At 41.4% G+C, this 22888-nt stretch overlaps 1 protein-coding gene across 8 annotated transcripts; it reads left to right on the top strand.

Moving 5' to 3' along the window:
* Nucleotides 1-1513: 1513 nt before the first annotated feature.
* On the top strand, nt 1514-21034 carry NPM1 (nucleophosmin 1). Of its 8 annotated transcripts, none has more exons than XM_025387335.1 (12): nt 1514-1627; nt 2330-2403; nt 4440-4519; nt 5702-5821; nt 6098-6191; nt 7086-7192; nt 7290-7354; nt 13158-13215; nt 13853-13939; nt 15477-15578; nt 17876-17950; nt 20677-21033. In XM_025387335.1, exons 1-12 carry the CDS (start codon nt 1572-1574, stop codon nt 20713-20715), a joined length of 957 nt encoding a protein of 318 aa, XP_025243120.1. In that variant the 5' UTR covers nt 1514-1571; the 3' UTR covers nt 20716-21033. The 8 variants fall into 8 exon arrangements, 6 of the variants coding, with proteins under 6 accessions (XP_025243120.1, XP_025243121.1, XP_025243122.1 ...); XM_025387336.1 differs by lacking the exon at nt 1514-1627 and adding an exon at nt 20306-20319 and having other exon boundaries at nt 2044-2403; nt 20687-21034; XR_003119792.1 differs by lacking the exon at nt 1514-1627 and having other exon boundaries at nt 2044-2403; nt 16558-17950.
* Nucleotides 21035-22888: the final 1854 nt, after the last annotated feature.

The raw sequence follows: 22888 nt of genomic DNA on the forward strand, positions 1-22888 counted from the left end.
AAACCCTGTCTCTACTAAAAATACAAAAATTAGCTGGGTGTGGTGGCAGGTGCCTGTAATCCCTGCTACTTGGGAGGCTGAGGCAGGAGAACTGCTTGAACCCAGGAGGCTGAGGTTGCAGTAAGCCAAGATTGTGCCATTGTACTCCAGCCTGGATGACAGAGTGAGATCCCGTCCCAAACAAACAAATAAACAAAAATAAAATAAAATAAAGCCTGGCTAACATGGCAAAACCCTGTCTCTACTAAAAATCCAAAAATTAGCCTGGCGTGGTGGCGTGGGCCTGTAGTCCTTAGCTACTCAGGAGTCTGAGGTATGAGAATTGCTTGAACCTGGAAAGTGGAAGTTGCAGTGAGCCAAGATCCAGCCACTGCACTCCAGCTTGGGTGACAGAGTGAGGCCCTGTCTCAAAATACATAAATAAATAATAAAACAAAATATCCCAGATACATAATTTCACCTACAAATACTTCAGTATGGATCTTTAACAGGTAACAATTTTTAAGTGTAACCATAATGACATTATAGTACAAATTAGAATTTAAAATAATTCTTGGCTGGCCGTGGTGGCTCCCACCTGTAATCCTAATACTTTGGGAGGCAGAGGTGGGTGGATCACCTGAGAGGTCAGGGGTTCAAGACCAGCCTGGCCAACATTGTGAAGCCTAGTGTCTACTTAAAAAAAAAAAAAAACAGGCACGGTGGTTCATGCCTGTAATTCCAGCACTTTGGGAGGCCGAGACAGGCCTATCACCCGAGGTCAGGAGTTTGAGCCCGGCCTGGCGAACACAGTGAAACCCCATCTCTACTAAAATACAAAAATTAGACGGGCGTGGTGGCATGCACCTGTAGTCCTGGCTACTCGGGAGGCTGAGACAGAATTGCTTGAGCCCGGGAGGCGGAGGTTGCATTGAACCGAGATCACGCCACTGCACTCCAGCCTGGACAACACTCAACACTGCGAGACTCTGTCTCCACAAAAAAAAAAGAAAAAAAAACACATAACAAATTTAGTGACTCAAAGCTTTATGTGACACAGGCGCTCTCAGAAAGGAAGAGTTAAATTATAACATATCCATATTATGCGTTAGTATGTGTCCACAACTAACGCATATTATGGATATGTTATAATTTAACTGTTCATTCCTCTTTTGATGGATGCTGAAATCGTCTCTATAATTTTCTTGTAAGAAATAATGCCTTGGGGTGGGGGGAGGGTCTTCCTTTCTGAGGCTATCATTTGTATTCCTCACTTCTTAAATTTGTTTGATACGTTGAGGCTAAAAAAAAAGATTACGAGTCTTCAGAACGCCCCAATGCCCGGGGCTGCTGGGGTACCTCGGAGTTTGTCAAGGTGTAGCTTAAAATGTTAATTCCCATACTCGCTACCAAATATTCGATTAAGGCTTCTGTAGTTCTTATAAGTCACCCGCTTTCTTTCAGGAGGAATCCTAAAGATTAAGAGCGGCAAGAAGTCAAGAGTCTGCCCACCCTCCGAGCTCTCTTAGGGCGATGTCCTTGCTCATTTGGAGACTGATTCAGTCCCCTTTAGGCCCCCAAGTTACATAAAGATGAGGACTTTGGAGATGTTTTCTCAGGAAGGGCAGAGCTGTAAAAACACAGTTCCGTAAGCCTGGCCGGTAGCTACATCTTTCCTTCCTAACAAAGAATAAGCCGCAATTCACTCTCTCCGGCACCTGAACTTTGGGGTAACGATTAACTGCGATCCCAAGCCTTCAGGCAAGTAAAAAAAATCCTGAAATGATTACGCCTGTTTGGAGGCTTGCAAGGCACTAGAGTATGGGGAAAGTGAATCGAGGTGCTCTCCGGCTCATTCCCAGCCAGCTAACAACCCGCCATATCTAACACAGCTAAGAGCTGCCGACGCCATTTTGCAGGGTGGGCTACGCAGACTCTTGGCGGGAGGCCGGAGCGCTTGAGCGGGAGAGGACGTGGAAGTGTTGGAGGTGGGGAGCGCGCGTTACGACTGGAAAGCACGCGTGCGCACAGGCGACAGCGGCGGAGGGGTGGGGCCAGTGTACGAGCGCGCGTGCTCGGTGGGAGCCCGCGGAGTACCTGGAAGGAGGTGGGGGGCGAGGTAGAAAGGAGTGTGGTTGAAGAGCGCTTGCGCAGGAGGGCTACGGTACGGTGGTGGGAAGGCTCCGGAGCACGCGCGCGGAGGCGGGACTTGAGAAGCGCTCGCGAGATCTTCAGGGGCTATATATAAGCGCGGGGAGCTTGCGTCCTTTCCCTGGTGAGATTCCGTCCTGCGCGGCTGTTCTCTGGAGCAGCGTTCGTTTATCTCCGTCCGCCTTCTCTCCCACCTAAGTGCGTGCCGCCACCTGATGGAAGATTCGATGGACATGGACATGAGCCCCCTGAGGCCCCAGAACTATCTTTTCGGTAACTGCAGGGGGGAGCTGGAGCGAGGCCGAGCGGGGCCTGGTGGCGGTGAAGGTGGGGGTGAGGGGAGGGAATCCGGCTGCAGCAGGGTCTGGTGGAGACCGCCAGACCGGTTGGAGGCCTGAGCGGGTGGGAAGAGCTGCCCGAGCCCTGGACCTGGTGGGATTGGAGCCGCGGAGGGAGCCGGAGGCGTGAAGGGGGAGGAGACGAGCGGCCTGAAGCGCCTGGAACGTGAGCAGTCCGAGGCCCAGGGCCTGAGGTGTAGCGGAACTGGCCGCCTGGAAGTTCGGCCGTTGCCGGGGATACGCCGCGGAGCCCCAGGCGTGGTTTATTTTCTAACGGAGTTCGTTCGTAGGCTTCTGATCCCAGGCCCCGGGTTTGTGGTCCTGGAGGCTGGGTTTACCGGGAAGCATGGGCCTGCTTGTTGGAGAGGGTAGATGCACAGCCTGGCGTGGTTCTGACTTCACAGTCTGGAGCTGCCGGACCCAGACTTCACTCGCGTGCTTCGGCCAGTTACTGGGGGAGGGGAGGCGCGGCGCGGCGTGAGGAGGCCGCAACCGCTGGGAGCACGTGGTTGCCACGTGGTTGGGGGAGGGAGGGGGGTGTGGGCACTACATCCGGGGCTCACCAGCATGTTGCTACTCCAGATCAAGGGATGCTGTGGCTCAGTTGAAGTGGGAAATGTTAAGAGGCTGGTAACACTAGGATTCTGGAGGCCTTTGTTCAGTGCTTACAGCATGTACTGTGATGGCAGCTTTTTTTTTTTGAGCCCCTTTTCTGTCTTACTGCAGTAGGTGGAGCTAGCCCCACTTTGCAGATGACGGCATTGGTGCCCAGAGATTAACTCACTTAACGAAGGTTGTACTTATAGGCAAAGAGGCTAAAACTAAACCAAGACCCTTGACTCGTAGCTGCTGCTTCGTGAATATTAATGAGGCTTCGTTTTAGGGGGACGTCCTCGCATGCCGCCATTTGTGCGGCATTGACCAAACCGCTTATTTAAATACAAGAAACACGTAGAGTGTTCGATTTGAGTCAGATCAAGACCTAAAACTATTCCCAGAATTTTGGGACCACCACCCCCTTCGACTTGCGGTATCCCTGCCCCAAAAAGGAGAGTCCCACTTGGGTTTTTAATGTCAGTAGGTTTAATTACAGAAGCCTAATCTTTGTACTATTCAGACTTTGAAGTAAGTGCGAATCCTACCGTGAATTTTATCTTGTTCATTATCCGTGCTGAGATTTGTTAATTAAACCTCTTCACATTTAAGCATGTATATATATTGGTAACAGTTAGATGGTAGTTAAATGGAATTATTTAAAATTTTTATTCTGACAGTATTTTAAAGAATTTTGCCCATGCATGGATGGAGTGGCAGTAGACACATGTATTTAAAACATGAAGGCTTTAATTCCTAGCTGTTTTGGATAACTGAGAATTCTGATAAATTTATATCAGTACTTTCTGATAACTGTTGGAAACAACCCTCCTTGTCTTAAACATAGTTTCTGAATATAGTTTCAGGCGTATGTCACTTTCTGTTGCTTTAAAGAGTAGAGTGCTGACCCCTGTAGCAAGCTTTGGTTCTTTTACCTTTGTCGTTTTTCTTTTGTAATGTTTGTAACCATTCTCATTTCGAACTTTCCATTTGGGAATTTAGGTGGGTAAATCAGCTGTTTTAAATAGTGGGAAACTTAACATTGGACATTACATTTGGTTTCAGGTAATTGTTTTAGGTTCAGATTTACTAAACCGTTGAGCTCGTTTCTGTATGCAGAGTAACAGTGCCTATCAGCGTAGTTAGAGATGAAATATGGTATGATGAGAAAATAGAATTGTAGACTTCTATGGGTGTTACTTGTTTGTAGAGGTTTCTGTTAAAGAAATCTAGGAATTGATCATTCTGCTTTGCCCTCTGGTAGCTAAAATTGTGAAAAACTAGTTCAAAAGTTAGACCTGACCTTTTTGGTTACCCACACTTAAGTTTCAGTGTTATTTTTCTCCTTGTTAGAGTTGCTTTTTTCTTCATTTACAGGTTGTGAACTAAAGGCCGACAAAGATTATCACTTTAAGGTGGATAATGATGAAAATGAGCACCAGTTATCTTTAAGAACGGTACTTAAACTTTCAAAATAAACTACTTAACCCTACTTGATTTCAGCCTTTTAGTTTCTATTCATGTGGCTTGAGACTTTTCCTTTGCTGACTGCTTATAAAATACTATTTCTTACACTTGGGTATTGTGTGTACCTCACTGTCTGTACATCTTTGATGAAGAACTTGGCATCTATACTCATTTGGTAACCATGTAAAATCCAGTCACATTGTTAAACTTGCCTTATTTTCTTCAGTTGGATTATAAAGCCCTTGTAAAAGGCATCGATAATCTTACATGTCTACCAGAGACTAGCTTTTCTCTCAACTTAGAAGTTGCTCAATAAATAAGTTAGGTGATCTATATTGTGTGTATCCATATTTATGCATTTCTTAAATTTTCTGAATATGAGAAATTGATTTGCCAAGATCACAAAACCTGAGGATAGCATTGCACAGATTTGTTTTCTGAGGTAACAGTGATAGGTTTATACTTGTTTTTTTAAAAAGTCATAGTCATGTGCCTCATTGCAACTGTTGGGTCAACAGATGGGTCATACAACGGTGGTCACGTAAGATTATTATACCCTATTTTTAATGTACCTTTCCTGTTTTTGTTTTTGTTTTCCTTTGGAGACAGTCTTCCTCTGTCACCCAGGCTGGAGTGCAGTGGCGTAATCTTAGTTCAGTACAACCTCTTGATTTCCGAGTTCAAGTGATTTCCTGCCTCAGCCTCCCAAGTAGCTGGGATTACAGGCATGTGCCACCATGCCTAGCTAATTTTTGTGTTTTTAGTAGAGACGGGGTTTTACCATGTTGTCCAGGCTGGTCTCAAACTCCTGACCTCATGATCTACCTTAGCCTCCCTAAGTGCTGTGGAATTACAGGCATGAGCCACCACCGCCCTTTCCTATGCTTAGATGCACAAATACTTACTATTGTATTTCAGTTGCTTACAGTATTCAGTACAGTAACATACTGTACAGGTTTGTAGCCTAGGTGTGTGTAGTAGGCTATACCATCTAGGTTTGTTAGTATAAGCACATTCTTATGATTGTACCAAGATGAAATTGTCTAACAACACATTTCTCAGAACCTAGCCCTGTGGTTAAGTGACGCATGGCTGCATATAACATTTAGTGGTGGGGGGGTGTAAAATAGGTGGAACTCAAAGTTGAAGTGGTATTTTTTTTTTGTTCACAGGTCAGTTTAGGGGCTGGTGCAAAGGATGAATTGCACATTGTTGAAGCAGAGGCAATGAATTATGAAGGCAGTCCAATTAAAGTAACACTGGCAACTTTGAAAATGTCTGTACAGCCAACGGTAAGGGCACTTGTATACTTTGGATGTTGTGTCAAGGTTTAATTCTGTTTTAAGGTAGGTTTGGTGTCATTTCGTTGTGCCAAAGAGATAGAAAGTGGTTCTTTATCTTCTGTCACTGAAGTTCAATGGTCAGCTCTTGAACATGGGGGTTTCTGCTAGTTTATCAGAGGTGGAAAAAAGGTTCACTGGTTTGTTGATTTGGCTTATGTGTTTGCTTGTAATGTTTATTGTACATTTTCTTCGTATGTTTAGTGATTAAAAATTTCTTCCTTCTAGGTTTCCCTTGGGGGCTTTGAAATAACACCACCAGTGGTCTTAAGGTTGAAGTGTGGTTCAGGGCCAGTGCATATTAGTGGACAGCACTTAGTAGGTATGTTATTTTTATGTATTATACTACTTAGTTTATTCTCTTTAATGCAGTTGCTTGGTTCCCAGTTTGGACTTAAAGCATGGGTATAGTACTACTGTCTTTAAAATAGATTCCAGTGTGAGTCTAGAAATTTATAATTGGAGAGGACAAATAAATTTTTGGGACGGGGGGACAAAATCTTGATCTGTCACCCAGGGTAGAGTACAGTGGCACAATCTTGGCTCACTGGAACCTCTCCCTCCGGGATTCAAGGGATCCTCCTGTCTCAGCCTCCCCAGTAGCTGGGACCACAGGCGTGTGCCACCAAGCCTAGTTGTGTTTTATAGTTTTAGTGGAGAAGGGGTTTCGTGAAGTTGGCTAGCCTGATCTTAAACTCCTGGCCTTAACGTGTTCTGCACGCCCTGGCCTCTCAAAGTGCTAGTACTACATGCATCAGCCACTGTGCTTGGCCTAAAATTTTTTTTAATAAAGACAGTCTCATTCTAAGGCTGGAGTGCAGTGATCGTAGCTTGTTACAGCCTTGAACTACTGGGTTCACATCAGCCTCTGGACTAGCTAGAACTACAGGCACACTCCACCACGCCTGGCTAACTTTTTTTGTATATGTGCGGATGGAGTCTCACTGTGTTGCCCAGATTGGTCTCTTGGCTTCAAGTGGTCCACCTTGGCCTCCCCAAAGTGAGATTACAGGCAGGAGCCACCCTGCTCGGGCTTCTTGCATTGAACGTTAGGCCTCAGAATACCTTTGTTAAAAAGTTCCTTTTCCCATTTGCTCTTTTTTTTAAAAAATAGAAATCTCAGTTTTTAGAATATTTACTGTATGCTATCAGTGTTCTTTTTTTTCTGATTTCTTTGCTGCTTGCGTTTTATAATGTCTAATAAATTGTATTTTAGCTGTGGAGGAAGATGCAGAGTCAGAAGATGAAGAGGAGGAGGATGTGAAACTGTTAAGTATATCTGGAAAGCGGTCTGCCCCTGGAGGTGGTAGCAAGGTTCCACAGGTAGAGATGGCAATTTTATTATAGGTTTTGTATTACAGATTTTAGTTTGGTGATAGAACAGCTCTTGTTCATGAGTATGTGCCTTTTCTTTTAAAAGAAAAAAGTAAAACTTGCTGCTGATGAAGATGATGATGATGATGATGAAGATGATGATGATGAAGAGTAAGTATGATCTTAGAAATTTGATACACTTCTGAAATCTTAACAGAAAAAAAGGAATTTGACATCATATGCATGAGGATTTTATAAAAGTCATTTATGAAAAGCCATCCTGTGTAATAGTTTATAATAAAAGGGCAAGTGGTCATCTGTTGTCAGTTTAAGTTAAATGAGCTGAATTGAAAGGATATTGGGTCATGAGCCTTTACAGTGCTGTGACTTGTGACTCTTCAGAAGGGTAGGCTATATAGCATTTGCAAAGTTTGATTATGTCCCTTTTTTTTAAAGATTTTTAGTGGATGTTATACCCATCAAGCCTGGTATGTATTATGGTGAAGTTAATTAGATTGGGTTGAAAGAAAATCTGACTAAATAGCTCTATATTCGTTTTACAAATTGTTACTGAAGGTTTGTTATTCCCCAAAAGGATTTTGGCTTGTGCTTTTATGTAGACACTTAATGGACAAAAATAAGATCCTAAAAGGGATATTAAGATTTTTCTTGGGATTTAAAATATGATTGGAAACATTAATTTTTTTATATTAAACTGGATCAAACTTGGTATAAACAGTTACATGCACACTGGTATAAAGTACTGTTTATAATTGGTCTTATGTGTGCAAGACACAATGAATGTAAATTCATGATGTAACCACAATGTTTTTTGTTTGTTTGTTTGTTTTTTAAGTCTCACTCTTGACTCCCAGGCTGGAGTGCAATGGCATGATCTCTGCTAACTGCAACCTTCGCCTCCTGGGTTCAAGCAATTCTCCTGCCTTGGCCTCCCGAGTAGCTGGGATTACAGGCACCTGCCACCATGCCTGGCTAATTTTTGTATTTTTAGTAGAGATGGGGTTTCACCATGTTGGCCAATCTGGTCTCGGACTCCTGACCTCAGGTGATCCGCCTGCCTCGGCCTCCCAAAGTGCTGGGATTACAGGCGTGAGCCACCATTCCCTGCTGCAAGTTTTCATATAAGTTGAAGAAAGCGTACTAAGGTCTAGGCATAGTGGTAAAGGATGCTTTGAGGCAAACAAGTCTTAATAGAAACTTCAGTGGTGAGATGGCAAGGGCCCAGCATATGCTAGATGGCAATGAAAATGCAAAGAGGTGCAGGAAGGTTTGTTATAGTTACTTAGAAATCTAACCCTTTAAACAGATAAAAAGGGAAATCAGTGATCCCATTTTGAGGATGGAAAGGGGATAGTGTGGGCTTAGTTGACTCTTGATTTAAGCAAGAAAAGCTAGATAATGTGCATAGTGCTGATGTATCCTATGTGTAGATGTATGTAATATCTTGATAATATGTGACACTTAAATGTCTTTTTTAATTTATTGGGGAATTTCTTAAGTAAAGCTGGATTTTTTCTTTTTTCATTTTTTTTTTTTTTTTCTTTCGAGACAATCTCTGTCGCCCCACCTGAAGTGCATTGTTCGCCAGGCTGGAATGTAACTTCTGCCTCTGGGTTCAAGTGATTCTCCTGCCTCAGCCTCCCAAGTAGCTGGCATTACAGGCATATGCCAGCGTGGCCAAACTAATTTTTTGTATTTTTAGTAGAGATGGTATTTCACCATGTTGGTCAGGCTAGTCTTGAACTCCTGACCTCAGGTGATCTGCCCACCCCAGCCTCCCAGAGTGCTGAGATTACAGGTGTGAGCCACCACGCCCTGCCAGTAAAGCTGTTTTGATAGTAGTTTTGATAGCTGTTTTGATAGTAGTTTAATAGACTTGTTTTAACGAATAAGAAGAAACGTTTAAGAAAAGCATTCTCATCTTGTTTCTAGCACAGGGGAGGCACCTGCCGGGATTGGGTTTTAATGCCAGAAACTTGTAATGACAAAATCACTGTTAAAAAGCACTTTAAAGGCTATTCGTGGCAACTTTTTAAAGTTATGATACTTTTTCTAAATACAGAAATTATTTCTTCGGTATTGGAAAGATAGATGTTTCTTACTTGAAGTTGCCGTATTGGGATTTAGAGGCCAGTATGTTCAGTTTTTTGAATTAAACGGGAACCACTTAGTATTTGCTGATACAGACTTCTGCCTGACTTGCCCTCCAATGACTCGATTGGATTACTCCCCTCCATTATTTACCTATTTAACGTGTACAGTTTACACCTGTAATCCCAGCACTTTAGGAGGTCGAGGTGGGCGGATCACCTGAGGTCAGGAGTTCAAGACCAGCCTGGCCAATATGGTGAAACCCCATCCCTACTAACATACAAAAGAGCTGGGTGTAATGGTCGGTACCTGCAATCCCAGCTACTACCGAGGGTGAGGCAGAAGAATTGCTTGAACCTGGGAGGCGGAGGGTGCAGTGAGCCGAGATCACACCATTGCACTCCAGATTGGGCAATAAGAGTAAAACTCAAAAAAGAAAAAAAATAGTGTACAGTTCAGTGGTTTTAGTGTGCTTAGTTGTGTAGCCATCACCACAATCAATTTTAGAACATTTCATCACCTCAATGAGAAATCGTCCTCTATAGGTATTACCCCTCATGCTCCTCAGCTCTAGTCAGCCACAAATGAACTTTGTCTGTAGGTTTCCTGTCCCTCGTATTTTGCATGAATGGACTTCTGCGACTGTTTTCCTAGCACAGTGTTTTCAAGTTTCGTCCATGTGAAAGCATTATCAGAACTGCATGTATTTTTATGGTTGAATACATTGTATGGGTATATTATTTGGTTATGCGTCAGTTGGTGAGCATTTGGGTTGCTTCTACTTGTTGACTGCTATGAACGCTTGTGGACATGTCATTTTTTTTGGGTGTACACCTAAAGCAGAGTGGCTGACCCATTGTATTCCCACTAGCAGTGTATGGGGCTTCTGATTTCACTACACCCTCACTTGCCATTATCTGACTCTCTAATCCTGGTGATATGAAGTGCTAGTTGTGGGTTTGATTGCATTTCAGACCTATGGACTATTATTAGTCTTTATTAGAGCATCTTTTCATGTATTCATTGGCCATATATCTTTGGGGAGATGTCTTTACCCATTTAAAATATCCAGTTACTTCTCTTTGTCTTTACTGAGCTGTAAGAATTTTTTTCTTTCCTATGATTTTTGTATTTTTAGTAGGAGAAGGGGTTTCACCGTTGTTGGCCAGGCTGTCGTTAAATGCCTGTCTTCAGTGATCCAACTCCCTCTGCCTCCCAAACTGCTGGGATTACAGCTGTGAGCCACTGTGCCCTGGCAAGAATTCTTTTTTTTAGACAAGTCTCTTTCTGTTGCCCAGGCTTGTGCAATGATGTGATCTTGGCTGTTGCTCACTGCAACCTCCTCCTCCCTTGTTCAAGCAGTTCCCCTGCTTCTTCCAAGGATTACAGGCATCCCCCGATCCCTTCCATGCCCGGCTAATTTTCTGTATTTTTAATAGAGACTGGGTTTCACCATGTTGGCCAGGCTGGTCTTGAACTCCTGATTTCAGGCCTGCCTCGGCCTCCCACAAGTGCTGGGATATTACAGGCGTTGAACCACTGCACCGGGCCTAAGAATTCTTTATACATTCTGCAAACAAGCACCTTATCAGACGCATGATTTGCAGATTATCTTCCACTATTCTGTGAATTGTCATTTAACTTTCATGATGGTGGCCTTTGACCAAGTTTTAAATTTTTATGTCTGATTTCTTTTGTTGCTTGTGCCTTTGGTGTCAATCCTAAGAAATCATTGCTAAATTCAAAGTTGTGAAAATTTACCCCCTTAATTCTGAGTTTTGTCCTGTAGCTTTATTTAGCGCTTTGTTCCATTTTGAGTAAATATCTGTGTATGGTGTGAATGGAGGGGTCCAAATACAGACTTTGGGGTGTAGATGAGCAGTTTCCCCAAATGATTTGTTCAAAAACTATTTTTTCCCCATTGAAGGATCTTGGCAACCTTTAAAAGAGTCACTTACGGCCCGGTACGGTGGCTCACGCCTGTAATCCCGGCACTTTGAGAGTCCCAGGCAGGTGGATCACGACCAGGAGATAGAGACTATCCTGGCCAATATGGTGAAACCCTGTCTCTACTAAAAATACAAATTTTAGCTGGGCATGGTAGCTTGTGTCTGTAGTACCACCTACTCAGGAGGCTGAGGCTGGAGAATTCGCTTGAACCTGGGGGGCAGAGGTTGTAGTGATTAGAGATTGCGCCACTGTACTCCAGCCTGTGACAGAGCGAGATTCCATCTCAAAAAACAAAAAAAAATCACTTATTATAAATATACGTATTTATTTCTGGTCTGTTTGTTGATGTATGTGTCTATCCTTAACAGGTAAGAACAGTTACAACACTGTTCCTTTGCAGTGTTTTTTTTTTTTTTTTTTTTTTAGTGAGTCTCACTCTGTCATCCAGGCTGGAAGCACAATGGTGCGATCTTGGCTTACTGCAACCTCCGCCTCCTGGGTCTTCCTGCTCCAGCTTCCTGAGTAGCTGGGATTACAGGTGCCCGCCACCACTCCTGGCTAATTTTTGTATTTTTAGTGGAGACTGAGTTTCTCCCTGTTGGCCAGGCTGGTCTCAAAACTCCTGACCTCAGGTGATCCAGCTGCCTCAGCCTTGTAAAAAGTATTGGGATTACAAGCATGAGCCATGGTGCCTTGACCCCTTCGTAGGTCTTACAGCTGATTTTTTGAAATCAAGTGTGAGTTCTCTAGCTTTGTTCCTTTCAAGATTGCATTTGGCCTCTTTGGGTCCCTTAAGTGTCTTTTTTTGTTTTTGTTTTTTGAGATAGGGTCTCGCTGTGTCACCCAGGCTGGAGTGCAGTGGCCGGATCTCAGCTCACTGCAAGCTCCACCTCCCGGGTTCACGCCATTCTCCTGCCTCAGCCTCCGGAGTAGCTGGGACTACAGGCGCCCGCCACCTCGCCCGGCTAGTTTTTTGTATTTTTTAGTAGAGACGGGGTTTCACCGTGTTAGCCAGGATGGTCTCGATCTCCTGACCTCGTGATCCACCCGTCTCGGCCTCCCAAAGTGCTGGGATTACAGGCTTGAGCCACCGCGCCCGGCCCTGCCTTAGCTTTTCAAGTAGCTGGGACTACAGGCACACACAAGTCTGCTAATTAAATTTTTTTTTTTTTTGTAGAGAGGGTTCTCATTATGTTACCTAGGCTGGTCTCGAACTCAAATGAGATCCTCCCACCTCAGCCTCCCAAAGTGTTAGGATTATAGTTGTGAGACACTGCCGACTCTTGGGTTTATATATAAATTTTAGGATCTATTTCTACAGAGAAACCAGCTTGGGGAGTCTTCTAAGGATTGTATTTAACCTGTGTATTTGGGGAGTGTTGCCATCTTGGCAATATCTGAACATGGAATGTTTCTATTTAGGTCTTTAATTTTTTTTTTTTTTTTTAAACACAAATTCACTCTATTTGAGTGTACAGTTTAATGTAACTGTACATTACTTAAATATACATATATTATACATTGGCATAGTGTATATTCATGCAAAACTACTTATTGAGCAGCTTTGTTTCCCAGCCCCTAGTGATCACAATTATACCTTCCATTTCTTTTGAGTTTGACTACTTTTGGATACTTAATGAATAGAATCATACAGTGTTTTTTGTGGGTGGCTTATTTTACTTTGTTCAAGGTTCAGTCATGTAGCATGCAAGAGGATTTTCATCGTGTGTGCATATACATTTTCATTATTCAGCCATTTAACAGTTGGGTTACTTTCATCTCTTGGCTGTTGTGAACAATGAATGCTTCGATTAACACGGTGCACAAATAATCACGTCAAGGTCCTGCTTTCAATTCTTGTGTCTACTCCCAAATTTTGAAAGTGCTTAATGTCTTGATGTTTCATTTGTAGTGATGATGATGATGATTTTGATGATGAGGAAGCTGAAGAAAAAGCACCAGTGAAGAAAGTGAGTAGATACAATGCTACAAGGTTGTTAAACTAACAATAGAAATAGTAATTTTTTAGTGCTATTTGCTTGTTTTGTAGTTGAGGGAAGCTGGTGTGGGAGATCATCTCATACTGAAAATTAGTCCTTAGGAGGACTACAGAAAACTTATAGTGGGGAATGGTCTGTTTTCTTTATCCATGTAGCCCTCCACCCAATTTGTTAGTCTTGTGTAACCTTTTGTTCAAGTGGTTGCTGCTTTTTCTTTTCTTTTTTTCTTTTTTTTTTTGAGACGGAGTCTGTGTCACCCAGACTGGAGTACAGTGGCGCGATCTCGGCTCACTGCAACCTCTGCCTCCCGGGTTGAAGCGATTCTCCTGCCTCAGCCTCCTGAGTAGCTGGAATTACAGACTCAGGCCACCACACCCAGCTAATTTTTGCATTTTTAGTAGAGATGGAGTTTCACCATGTTGGCCAGGCAGGTCTTGAACTCCTGACCTCATGATCTACTTGCCTCGGCCTCCCAAAGTCCTGGGATTACAGGCGTGAGCCACTGCGCCCAGCCTGTGGTTGCTGCTTTTCTTACATGGCTTGGACAGTTCTGTTTGCACTGTTGCTGGGGTCAGGGACAGTGATTAAGATAAATTTCTAATTGCAGTCTATACGAGATACTCCAGCCAAAAATGCACAAAAGTCAAATCAGAATGGAAAAGACTCAAAACCATCATCAACACCAAGATCAAAAGTAAGTGGTTACATTTACATATGGGTCTCATTGATATAGTCGGGGAAAAAAGATTCTACTGTGGAAGAATCTAGTGTGTCTGAAATTTCATAGGCCTTTATAGAACCCCTGTAATTGCTGTTTTAAAGTTTAAATCAGCTTGCTGCAGCCGGGCGCAGTGGCTCACTCCTGTAATCCCAGCAGCACTTTGGGAGGGAGGCTAAGGTTGGTGGGATCACTTGAGGTCAGGAGTTTGAGATTAGCCTGGCCAACATCATGAAACCCCGTCCTTACTAAAAACACAAAAATTAGCCAGGCATGGTGGTATGTTCCTGTAATTCCACCTACTCAGGAGGCGGAGGGTGCAGTGAGATTGTACCACTGCATTCCAGCTTGGGCGAAAGAGTCAGACTCTGCCTCCAAAAAAAAAAAAAAATCAGCTTGTTATGTGTTACAGGTACACACAGACAGACAAACATACTAAGTAATGTGCTGCTGGGGTTCCAGTGGCGGGGGGAAACCAACAGACTTTTTTGAGAGAGACGGACCCTCGCTTTGTCAGCGAGTCTGGGTTAGAGCTGCGTGATCTCTGCTTGCTGCAACTTTCACTTCCCGGGTTCAAGCGATTCTCCTCCCTCAGCTTCTCAAGTAGCTAGGACTACACGTGTGTGCCACCAGGCCCAGCTTATTTTTGTATTTTTGAGTAGAGGTGGGGTTTCACTATATACGTTGGCCAGGCTGGTCCTGAACTCCTGACTGCAGGTGATCTGCCCTCCTGGGCCTCCCAGAGTGCTGAGATAGGCGTGAGCCACCACACCTGGCCTGAATTTTTTATGATTGTGAAGTCAATAGTTGTTTCCTGTAAGGAATCTTTGTTGAAAAGTATACCTGCATAGAGTAGAGATTCTCAACCTTGGCTGCATATTAGATTGAAGTAGAACATTTAGGGCCAGACAGGGTGTGATGGTCTCCTTTCTGGCCTTACACTCTTCCTTGCAGAAAATGGAATTTAAAGGAGAAAAACTTTAAAAGAACCCAATACTGTGCTCTGCTTATGGAGATTATCATGAAATTGGTCTGGGGTGGGCCCCAGGCATCAGACTGCAATGACTTTCTTGCTTTATTCTTAGGGATCTTCTGATTTCATTTTTTGAACTGAGTATTGTGCATAAAAAAGTGAACTCCCAAGTTACTCCTTTTTTTTTTTTTTTTTTTTTAAAAAAAAAAAGATGGGTGTCCTACTCTTGCCCAGTTGGGAGTACAGTGGTATGATCATAGCTCTCTCTACAGCCTGCAGCTGCTGGGCTCAAGCAATCTTCCCGCTTTAGCCTCCTGAGTAGCTGGGATTATAGGCATGCACCACCATGCCTAGCTAATCTTACAAGAAAGATTTTTAAGAACAAAATTGTGTGGTGTGAATTTATTGATAATTCCAGTTGTATAATTAGCTTTATAAGGGAGTTTTGTAAGACTATTTGAGGAAATCCAGATAGAATGGGTTTTAAATTAGGAGTTGTATTTATTCTTATGACCTTTTGGAAGTTCATTTCCTTTTCAGGGACAAGAATCCTTCAAAAAACAGGAAAAAACTCCTAAAACACCAAAAGGACCTAGTTCCGTAGAAGACATTAAAGCAAAAATGCAAGCAAGTATAGAAAAAGTGAGTAAAGTTATTTTAAAAAAAAACTTTCTCCCTGCTCAAATTGCATGTGTCTAGTTTGCGTAGACTTGAATGTTTCTTGTTTTTTTTGTTTTGGTTTAATGTACTTGCCCTGTTTGTGGTATGAATTTTTAAAAAAATGAATTATAAAACATAATCGTGTCTATGGTGATTTGCATATGCAAAATTAAATATGCCTTATTTTCCATTATAAAAGGAATGTAGTGCACTGGTTGCAAGATAACATTCTGACCTTCCATGTTAAAATAGATCAGTGAGAAGCCTTGACCTATTCTGGTTGTAAGATATGCTAGAGAACCAACAGAGGGCGTATGAGACTTCATTAAAATTGCAAACAGCTGGAAAAGTAGACTGGTTGGTTGGTATTATAGTTAAATATTCATGATTGACCCTAGTCAGAAGTAATTTTCAGCAGATTGAGACATTTCTGTTTGCCCTTTACACCAAGTTGTCACCAGTTAAATACGTGTAGTAATAGCTAGATTTTGTGAATGACTAATAGGTTTAAATCTAGTTTCCTTTTGTCTTAAATAATGGAAATGTGGGAAGACGATTAGGTCTCTTGTCTGATTGACTTGAGTAGGATATGAAATAAATGGTTTAAATGCCTTGGAAGCACATTTGAGAGAAGCTTTAATTCAATGAACAATACTTTTAGACTGCAATTATTGAGAACAAATGTGGGGTGGTAAGGAAAAATTGCCAACTCATTTCCCCATGTTTTTCCTGTGCTCTATAGATTTTTTGTTGGCTTGTGTAGATTTCCTTGTACAGTGATAAGTCCACTGGAAAAAATATTTTAGAACTGGAACATATTTCTTGTTTTAGTCACACTGGAAACCCTTTAGCCTTCCTGCTTATCAGATTTTTGTCCCTTGGATACAATGCTAAAATGACATATTTTAGATTCCCCTCCCCTCCATTTTAATATGGTCCTATCTCCTTGGTTTAATTGCAGGCGCATTGAACAGCCCTGGGCACTACATGTAAATTAAGCCCAAAGATGGGGAGAAAGGAAAAGGAGAGACAAATATAGTCCATACTGAGTGTCATCAACAATCCAGACTGAAGTCTTCTATTTTAATCTCAATCCCCTTTTCTGATTTGCCACCCATGCCTCTTCAGGCTGGAAACAATCTCACTCTTGGTTCCCTAAAGCACTTTCTTCTGACTGCTGTGATTCAGTGAACCTTGCCCTTTGCTTCTATTACTTGTGCATTTGCCTCACCTCTGACAATGTTTTAAATCGCCTTTGTATCTCCTTAGCTGCTCAATAAATATTTGAATGAATCAATTAAGAATGTATGTGACAATAATTTTGAAATGGAAATTGAGGTTTATTTTACTAGGTTATTGGAGGCAGTTAAGTTTCTTAACGCTATACTCGATTCTGCCAAGGTCCCTTGGACATTTGAAAACCTTTTCAATCTTTTAAAAATGCATAAAAGATACTTAGAGGGAAAAGTATTAAATTTAATAAAAACAGATATATTCAGTGCTTTAAGGTAATTCCAAAGTAGAGATAAATAAACATTTCAAGATATTTGCAATAGTAATGTTTTGAAATTTTGGTGACAAAAAGTTACAGGTATTGCCAACACTGTTGTAGTTTCTTGCCTATATCCATAATTTGAAGGAAATTGAAGGAAATGGTAAGAGTGATTAGTGAAGTGTAATTACTGTAATTTCTCCCCCATTGTAGTTTCTTGCGTATATCCGTAATTTGAAGGAAATGGTAAGAGTGATTAGTGAAATGTAATTACTGTAATTTTTTCCCCATTCAACTTTATATATCTTTAACTGATGACCAGATCATTGTTGTTCTGAACTGGTTTGTGATCAACAAGTGTTTTGTGGGGTTTTGTTTGTTTTTTTAAACAACAGTTTGGGTCACTTGACATGGTTCTCCAAAGGAGTGTTATAGGTTGTGTTTGGTTCTGGGTGATAAAACCGGCTTGTTAGATAATACAGATAAGCAGCTGAGTTGCCATGTCATGTTTGTCTGTAGAATCTCAAGTGTAGCTTTTATTTTATGTTCCTAGAGAGGTCGTCTGGGAAGGTTTGACCCTTTGGCAAATCTGTTTGAATAGAGATACTAGCCATGCTGCCCAATAGGGCTGTCTGGCCCTGAAAAAGACATTGAGTATTCTTGGAAAGTTGAAGGGAAAAGGAGTAAACTGCTCTATGTAGTAGCATTGCAGATTGAGGAATTTTCTAAAGGTATCTCTCTCAGTGTATTTCTCTACTTACCTGTAATAATGCTTTTGTCTCAATAGGGTGGTTCTCTTCCCAAAGTGGAAGCCAAGTTCATCAATTATGTGAAGAATTGCTTCCGGATGACTGACCAAGAGGTAACTGAATTTTCTGGGGACAAGATGAAGTCCAAGTTTTTCGTGATTTATTATGATTCTGCCTTTACCCTTTTTAAGTGTTGGCTCTTTTTAAAAAGTTCCTAGCCACAGATAATTCATTTAATGAGATAATCTGAAAATTCATGTACATGAATACAGTTGGCAGTCTGAGACGATAACTTTAGTATATTTTCCAGATTTCCTATAGTTGGCAAATTATTTCTTGGTTATTGAATTCAGTTTTACTTTTTTGGTACTATTTTGGCTAAGGAAATTGCTGTGGTTTTCCTTGTTGCTCCATTTGGCGGCTTGGGGCAGTCTGGTCTTTGCTTTTTTGGGAGTTGGTAGAGATCTTTTTTTTTTTTTTCCATAGATCTTATGGGAAATACATTTTGCCAAAATCATCCTAACGTGAAACCTGGAAGCAAGACACTAAATTGTGGCTACTACTAGATATATAAGCTTGAGTTTAGCTGTTAGATTTTACAATTAGTACGAAAGTCTTAGTCAACATACAGTTTATGCATTTATTTTTGCTCTTATTTACAGTTGACTTATAAGTGTAAGGAAAATGTAAAAGTGGTTAAATAGGGGCGTTAGGTAGGTATCGTGTAGAGAACCGATGGCTGCATTTAATGGTTTTTAGGTTTCCTGTAGTCAGCTTTTTTCAGAAAATTTGGCAATTAGCTGGTTTTTTTCTGCCATAATATTTAGCAGGTCAGTTATTTTAATTGCACCTTAATTTTTAGTTTTCGGGTTTATAAAACCCTGATTTGGTTAATTTTGACTTGGGCTTTGCTAAAGTTGCAGTGATGGGCTTTAAGATGATCAGATTCAGTCTTTTGGTTGCTATTCTGTTTTTTCTCTACATTTGAATCCCAAAGTTTAAAGTGTGAGTTTTGGGAGTTTATTTGGAATACTAAACATTGATTGAGCATAAGTTATTTTGAAACTTTATGCAACAGGTTATTTTGAAGCATTATGCAACAGGTTATTTAATATTGAAAATAGTGGAAAGTCAGACATAAATAACCAATATATACTAACAACTAAGCATAAGAGATGCATTTCTTCAAGTACAGCCAAGGAAAGTGATAATTTAACAATTAAGTTGCAGTGGTCCTCTGTACTTTATAACAAAGGCTTGTAGCTACAAAGTTTTGTAGCTATTAAATTACTGAACCAGCACTTCTACCAGAAGTATTTTGTTTTTAAAAGTATTTTTGCCCAGGTTGGTCTTGAACTCCTGGCCTCAAGCAGTCCTCCCAAGTTGGCCTCCCAAAGTGCTAGGATTACAGGCATGAGCCACCTTGCCCAGCCTACCAGAAGTATTATCTTGCTCTAGAATTGAAAGTATTCTCGTGTCAGAATGAAATTTCTGCAATAAATAGTAAATGTTTAATAACTTGAATTACTATTAGAGATTATCAAAACTAAATGCTTCCCGTCTTTGACATAGAGATGCAAGATGCAAGCAATGACAATGTATATTTGTTTGAACCTGATGATGAGAAGATCTTTGGCTGGGCGTGGTAGTTCATGCCTATAATCCCAGCACTTTGGGAAGCAGCATGGCAAAACTCCGTCTCTACTAAAAATAATAAATTTAGCTGGGCATGGTGGCATGTACCTGTAATCCCACCCACTCAAGAGGCTGAGGCAGGAGGATCGCTTGAACCTGGGAGGCAGAGGTTGCAGAGAGTGCCACTGCACTCCATCCTGGGTGGCAGAGTGAGAGTCCATCTCAACAAAAAAAGATTTCTATGATATTTAATATTGGCATTCAGTATTCAGTTATCTTGTACCTGAGAACCCATTGGCTGTGAAACAGTGACAGCTGAGAGAATCCTGTCATCTCATTTTCTAGTTCTTGGTGAACTTCTGGATTTTTATTCAGAACCACCTTGCCATGTTGGCCAGGCTGGTCTTGAACTCCTGACCTCAGGTGATCCACCATCTCGGCCTTCTGAAGTGCTGGGATTACAGGCGTGAGCCACCATGTCTGGCCAGCTGTTTTTTGTTTGCTTTTTGTTTTTGGGTTTGCTTTGGTCACCCATCTGTAGTGTGATCTTGGCTTACTGCAACCTCTGCCTCTTGGGCTCAGGCAACTCTCCCTCCTCAGCCTCCTGAGTAGCTGGGCCTCCTATAGTTGTACACCACCATGCCCAGCTAATTTTTGCGTTTTTAGTAGACAGGGTTTCACCATGTTGCCAAGGCTGGTCTCGAATTCCTGAGCTGAAGTGATCTGCCCACCTCAGTCTCCCAAAGTGTAGGGGTGACAGGCGTGAGCCACCATGCCTAGCTTCAGCAGATAGTTTTTTCTAAATGTACACATGCACAGGCACACATGCACAGGCAATTCAGAATACGTTTCTGGTGTTTAACTTTATTTGCTAAATCTGGCCAACTCTAAAGCTGATCTCAGGGAAGGTGAAGTTGGAAGTAACATTGGCCAAATGGGTCTCTGGTCTTTCTCTTTATTTCCTTAAGTAAATGAACTATTAAATATTAGTATATTCATATTATTTTTATGACTGATTAAAGTATTAGGAATTAAATTATATCTGAGCATAAATTTTCTTGGAGTCATTTCTTTATCTAGAGTTAACCTATTTGGTGGTAGAATGAAAAATAGATGTTGAACTATGCAAAGAGGCATTTAATTTATTGATGTCTGTGAAGTGTTGTGGTTCCTTAACCACATTTCTTTTTTTTTTTTTTTCCAGGCTATTCAAGATCTCTGGCAGTGGAGGAAGTCTCTTTAAGAAAATAGTTTAAACAATTTGTTAAAAATTTTCCGTCTTATTTCATTTCTGTAACAGTTGATATCTGGCTGTCCTTTTTATAATGCAGAGTGAGAACTTTCCCTACCGTGTTTGATAAATGTTGTCCAGGTTCCATTGCCAAGAATGTGTTGTCCAAAATGCCTGTTTAGTTTTTAAAGATGGAACTCCACCCTTTGCTTGGTTTTAAGTATGTATGGAATGTTATGATAGGACATAGTAGTAGCGGTGGTCAGACATGGAAATGGTGGGGAGACAAAAATATACATGTGAAATAAAACTCAGTATTTTAATAAAGTAGCACGGTTTCTATTGACTTATTTAACTGCTTTATACTTTGTCAAAGAAATAATTTACGTAGTTAGGAATGGCAAATAGTATTCTAAATAGTTCACTGGAGCTAACCACTTTTTCATCATAAGGATTTAGTGCTGTGTTCCCACCTCCTGATGATAGTTAACAATTATAACTATGCAACATGTTTCCAAATGTTCCATTAGACCCCCTATCCGCCTGTTCTAGCCTCACTCACAAAGAAAATCTGACATGTTAAAACAGCTTAAAAGCAGCCTTTCAACCTGTATTCTTGTTTTTTTTCCCCTAGGCTGGAGTGCAGTGGCACAGTCTTAGCTCACTGCAGCTTCCGCTTCTTGGGTTCAAGCAAGTCTCCTGCCTCAGCCTCCCAGGTAGCTGGGATTACAGGTGTGAACCACCAGCCCGGCTAATTTTTGTATTTTTAGTAGAGATGGGGTTTCACCATGTTGGCCAGGCTGGTGTTGAACTCCTGACCTCAAGTGATCTGCCCACCTCAGCTTCCTAAAGTGCTAGGATTATAGGTGTGAGCAACCGCACCTGACCTCAACCTGGATTCCTTGTCTGAATCAAAGCAATTATTTCAGTGACTATTTGCTGAAGTTGCCTAATAGTACTTCTTACAGATGTATAGGAGAAAAATTATCACATAGATATGAGGATATTCGGGGACTAATTAGCACCTTTATATGTTCTACCTTAAGCTGATTACACATGATCTGAGTTGGATATACTGATTTCATTTCTATTGTTTTGCTGTGGTATATACTCCAGTAGTTTGAGCAGATGAGGGAATGTTCTCCAGTTCTGTGCCGTTTTCCTTGGGAGATTTTCATCTCCCACTTCTATCCATTCTTAGACTTGTTTGATTGTCTTGGATAGTTTTTCTCATTCCTTTTTGTTTAAACTCGGGAAAGAGACTTTTATTTTGTCTTTCAAATTTTTGTGTTGATTTTAATATACCAACTGCTTGCTGCTTTGGGTGTGTATCTGAAATCTAAAAACATCACTCAACATTTTATTTATTCCAACATTTTGAAGTGGTCTTGAATTTTTTTCCTTTCTTGTTTTGAGATCTATTCTCGTTCTGTCCCCTAGGCTGGAGTGTAGTGGTGTAATCTCAGCCCACTGCAGTCTCCCATCTCAGCCTCCCAAATAGTTGGGATTACAAGTGTGTGCTACCACATCTGGCTAAGTTTGTATATACACATAAAAACAAATATGTAAATATATATAGTATATAAATATACTAAAATATAAATATATTGTGTGTGTGTGTGTATATATATATATATAATTTTTTTTGTTAGTAGAGATAGGGTTTCACCATGTTGGTCAGTCTGGTCTCGAACTCCTGACCTCAAGTGATCTGCCTGCCTCGGCCTCCCAAAGTGCTGGCATCGGGTGTGAGCCAGTGTGCCCAGACAGGCTTTCATTCTGTGCTGGAAATGATTTTAATGTGATTTTTTTCTTTTTTGCCAATTTTTAGAATGATGGATTGATACCTAGCAGCTTGTGAAAAGGAATCAGTGAGTGAGTTTAACCTTAATTCAGGTTTTTTGTATTTGTATATATCTCAACCCACTGTATTTTTTTGATGCTGATATTTTATTTTTGACCAAGGGAATCCCCTTCAAGCTTGCTCCTGTCATAGTAGATCTCAGTAATCTGATCACTCTTTGACTTCTTCTGTTACAGGGTGTTTCATCTTGCTCATTTTCTTCCTCAGACCTGGAGTGGCCATTTCCCCCAAAGAACCCTGCCTCCCTTAGAAATAATGGTATTTGTAGACCACTGTCTGGGTGGGAACATTGCTTGTTAATACTGGGTTTAGGGTAGTCGG

Source organism: Theropithecus gelada, chromosome 6, assembly GCF_003255815.1.
Source record: "Theropithecus gelada isolate Dixy chromosome 6, Tgel_1.0, whole genome shotgun sequence".
Classification (NCBI taxonomy): Eukaryota; Metazoa; Chordata; class Mammalia; order Primates; family Cercopithecidae; genus Theropithecus; species Theropithecus gelada.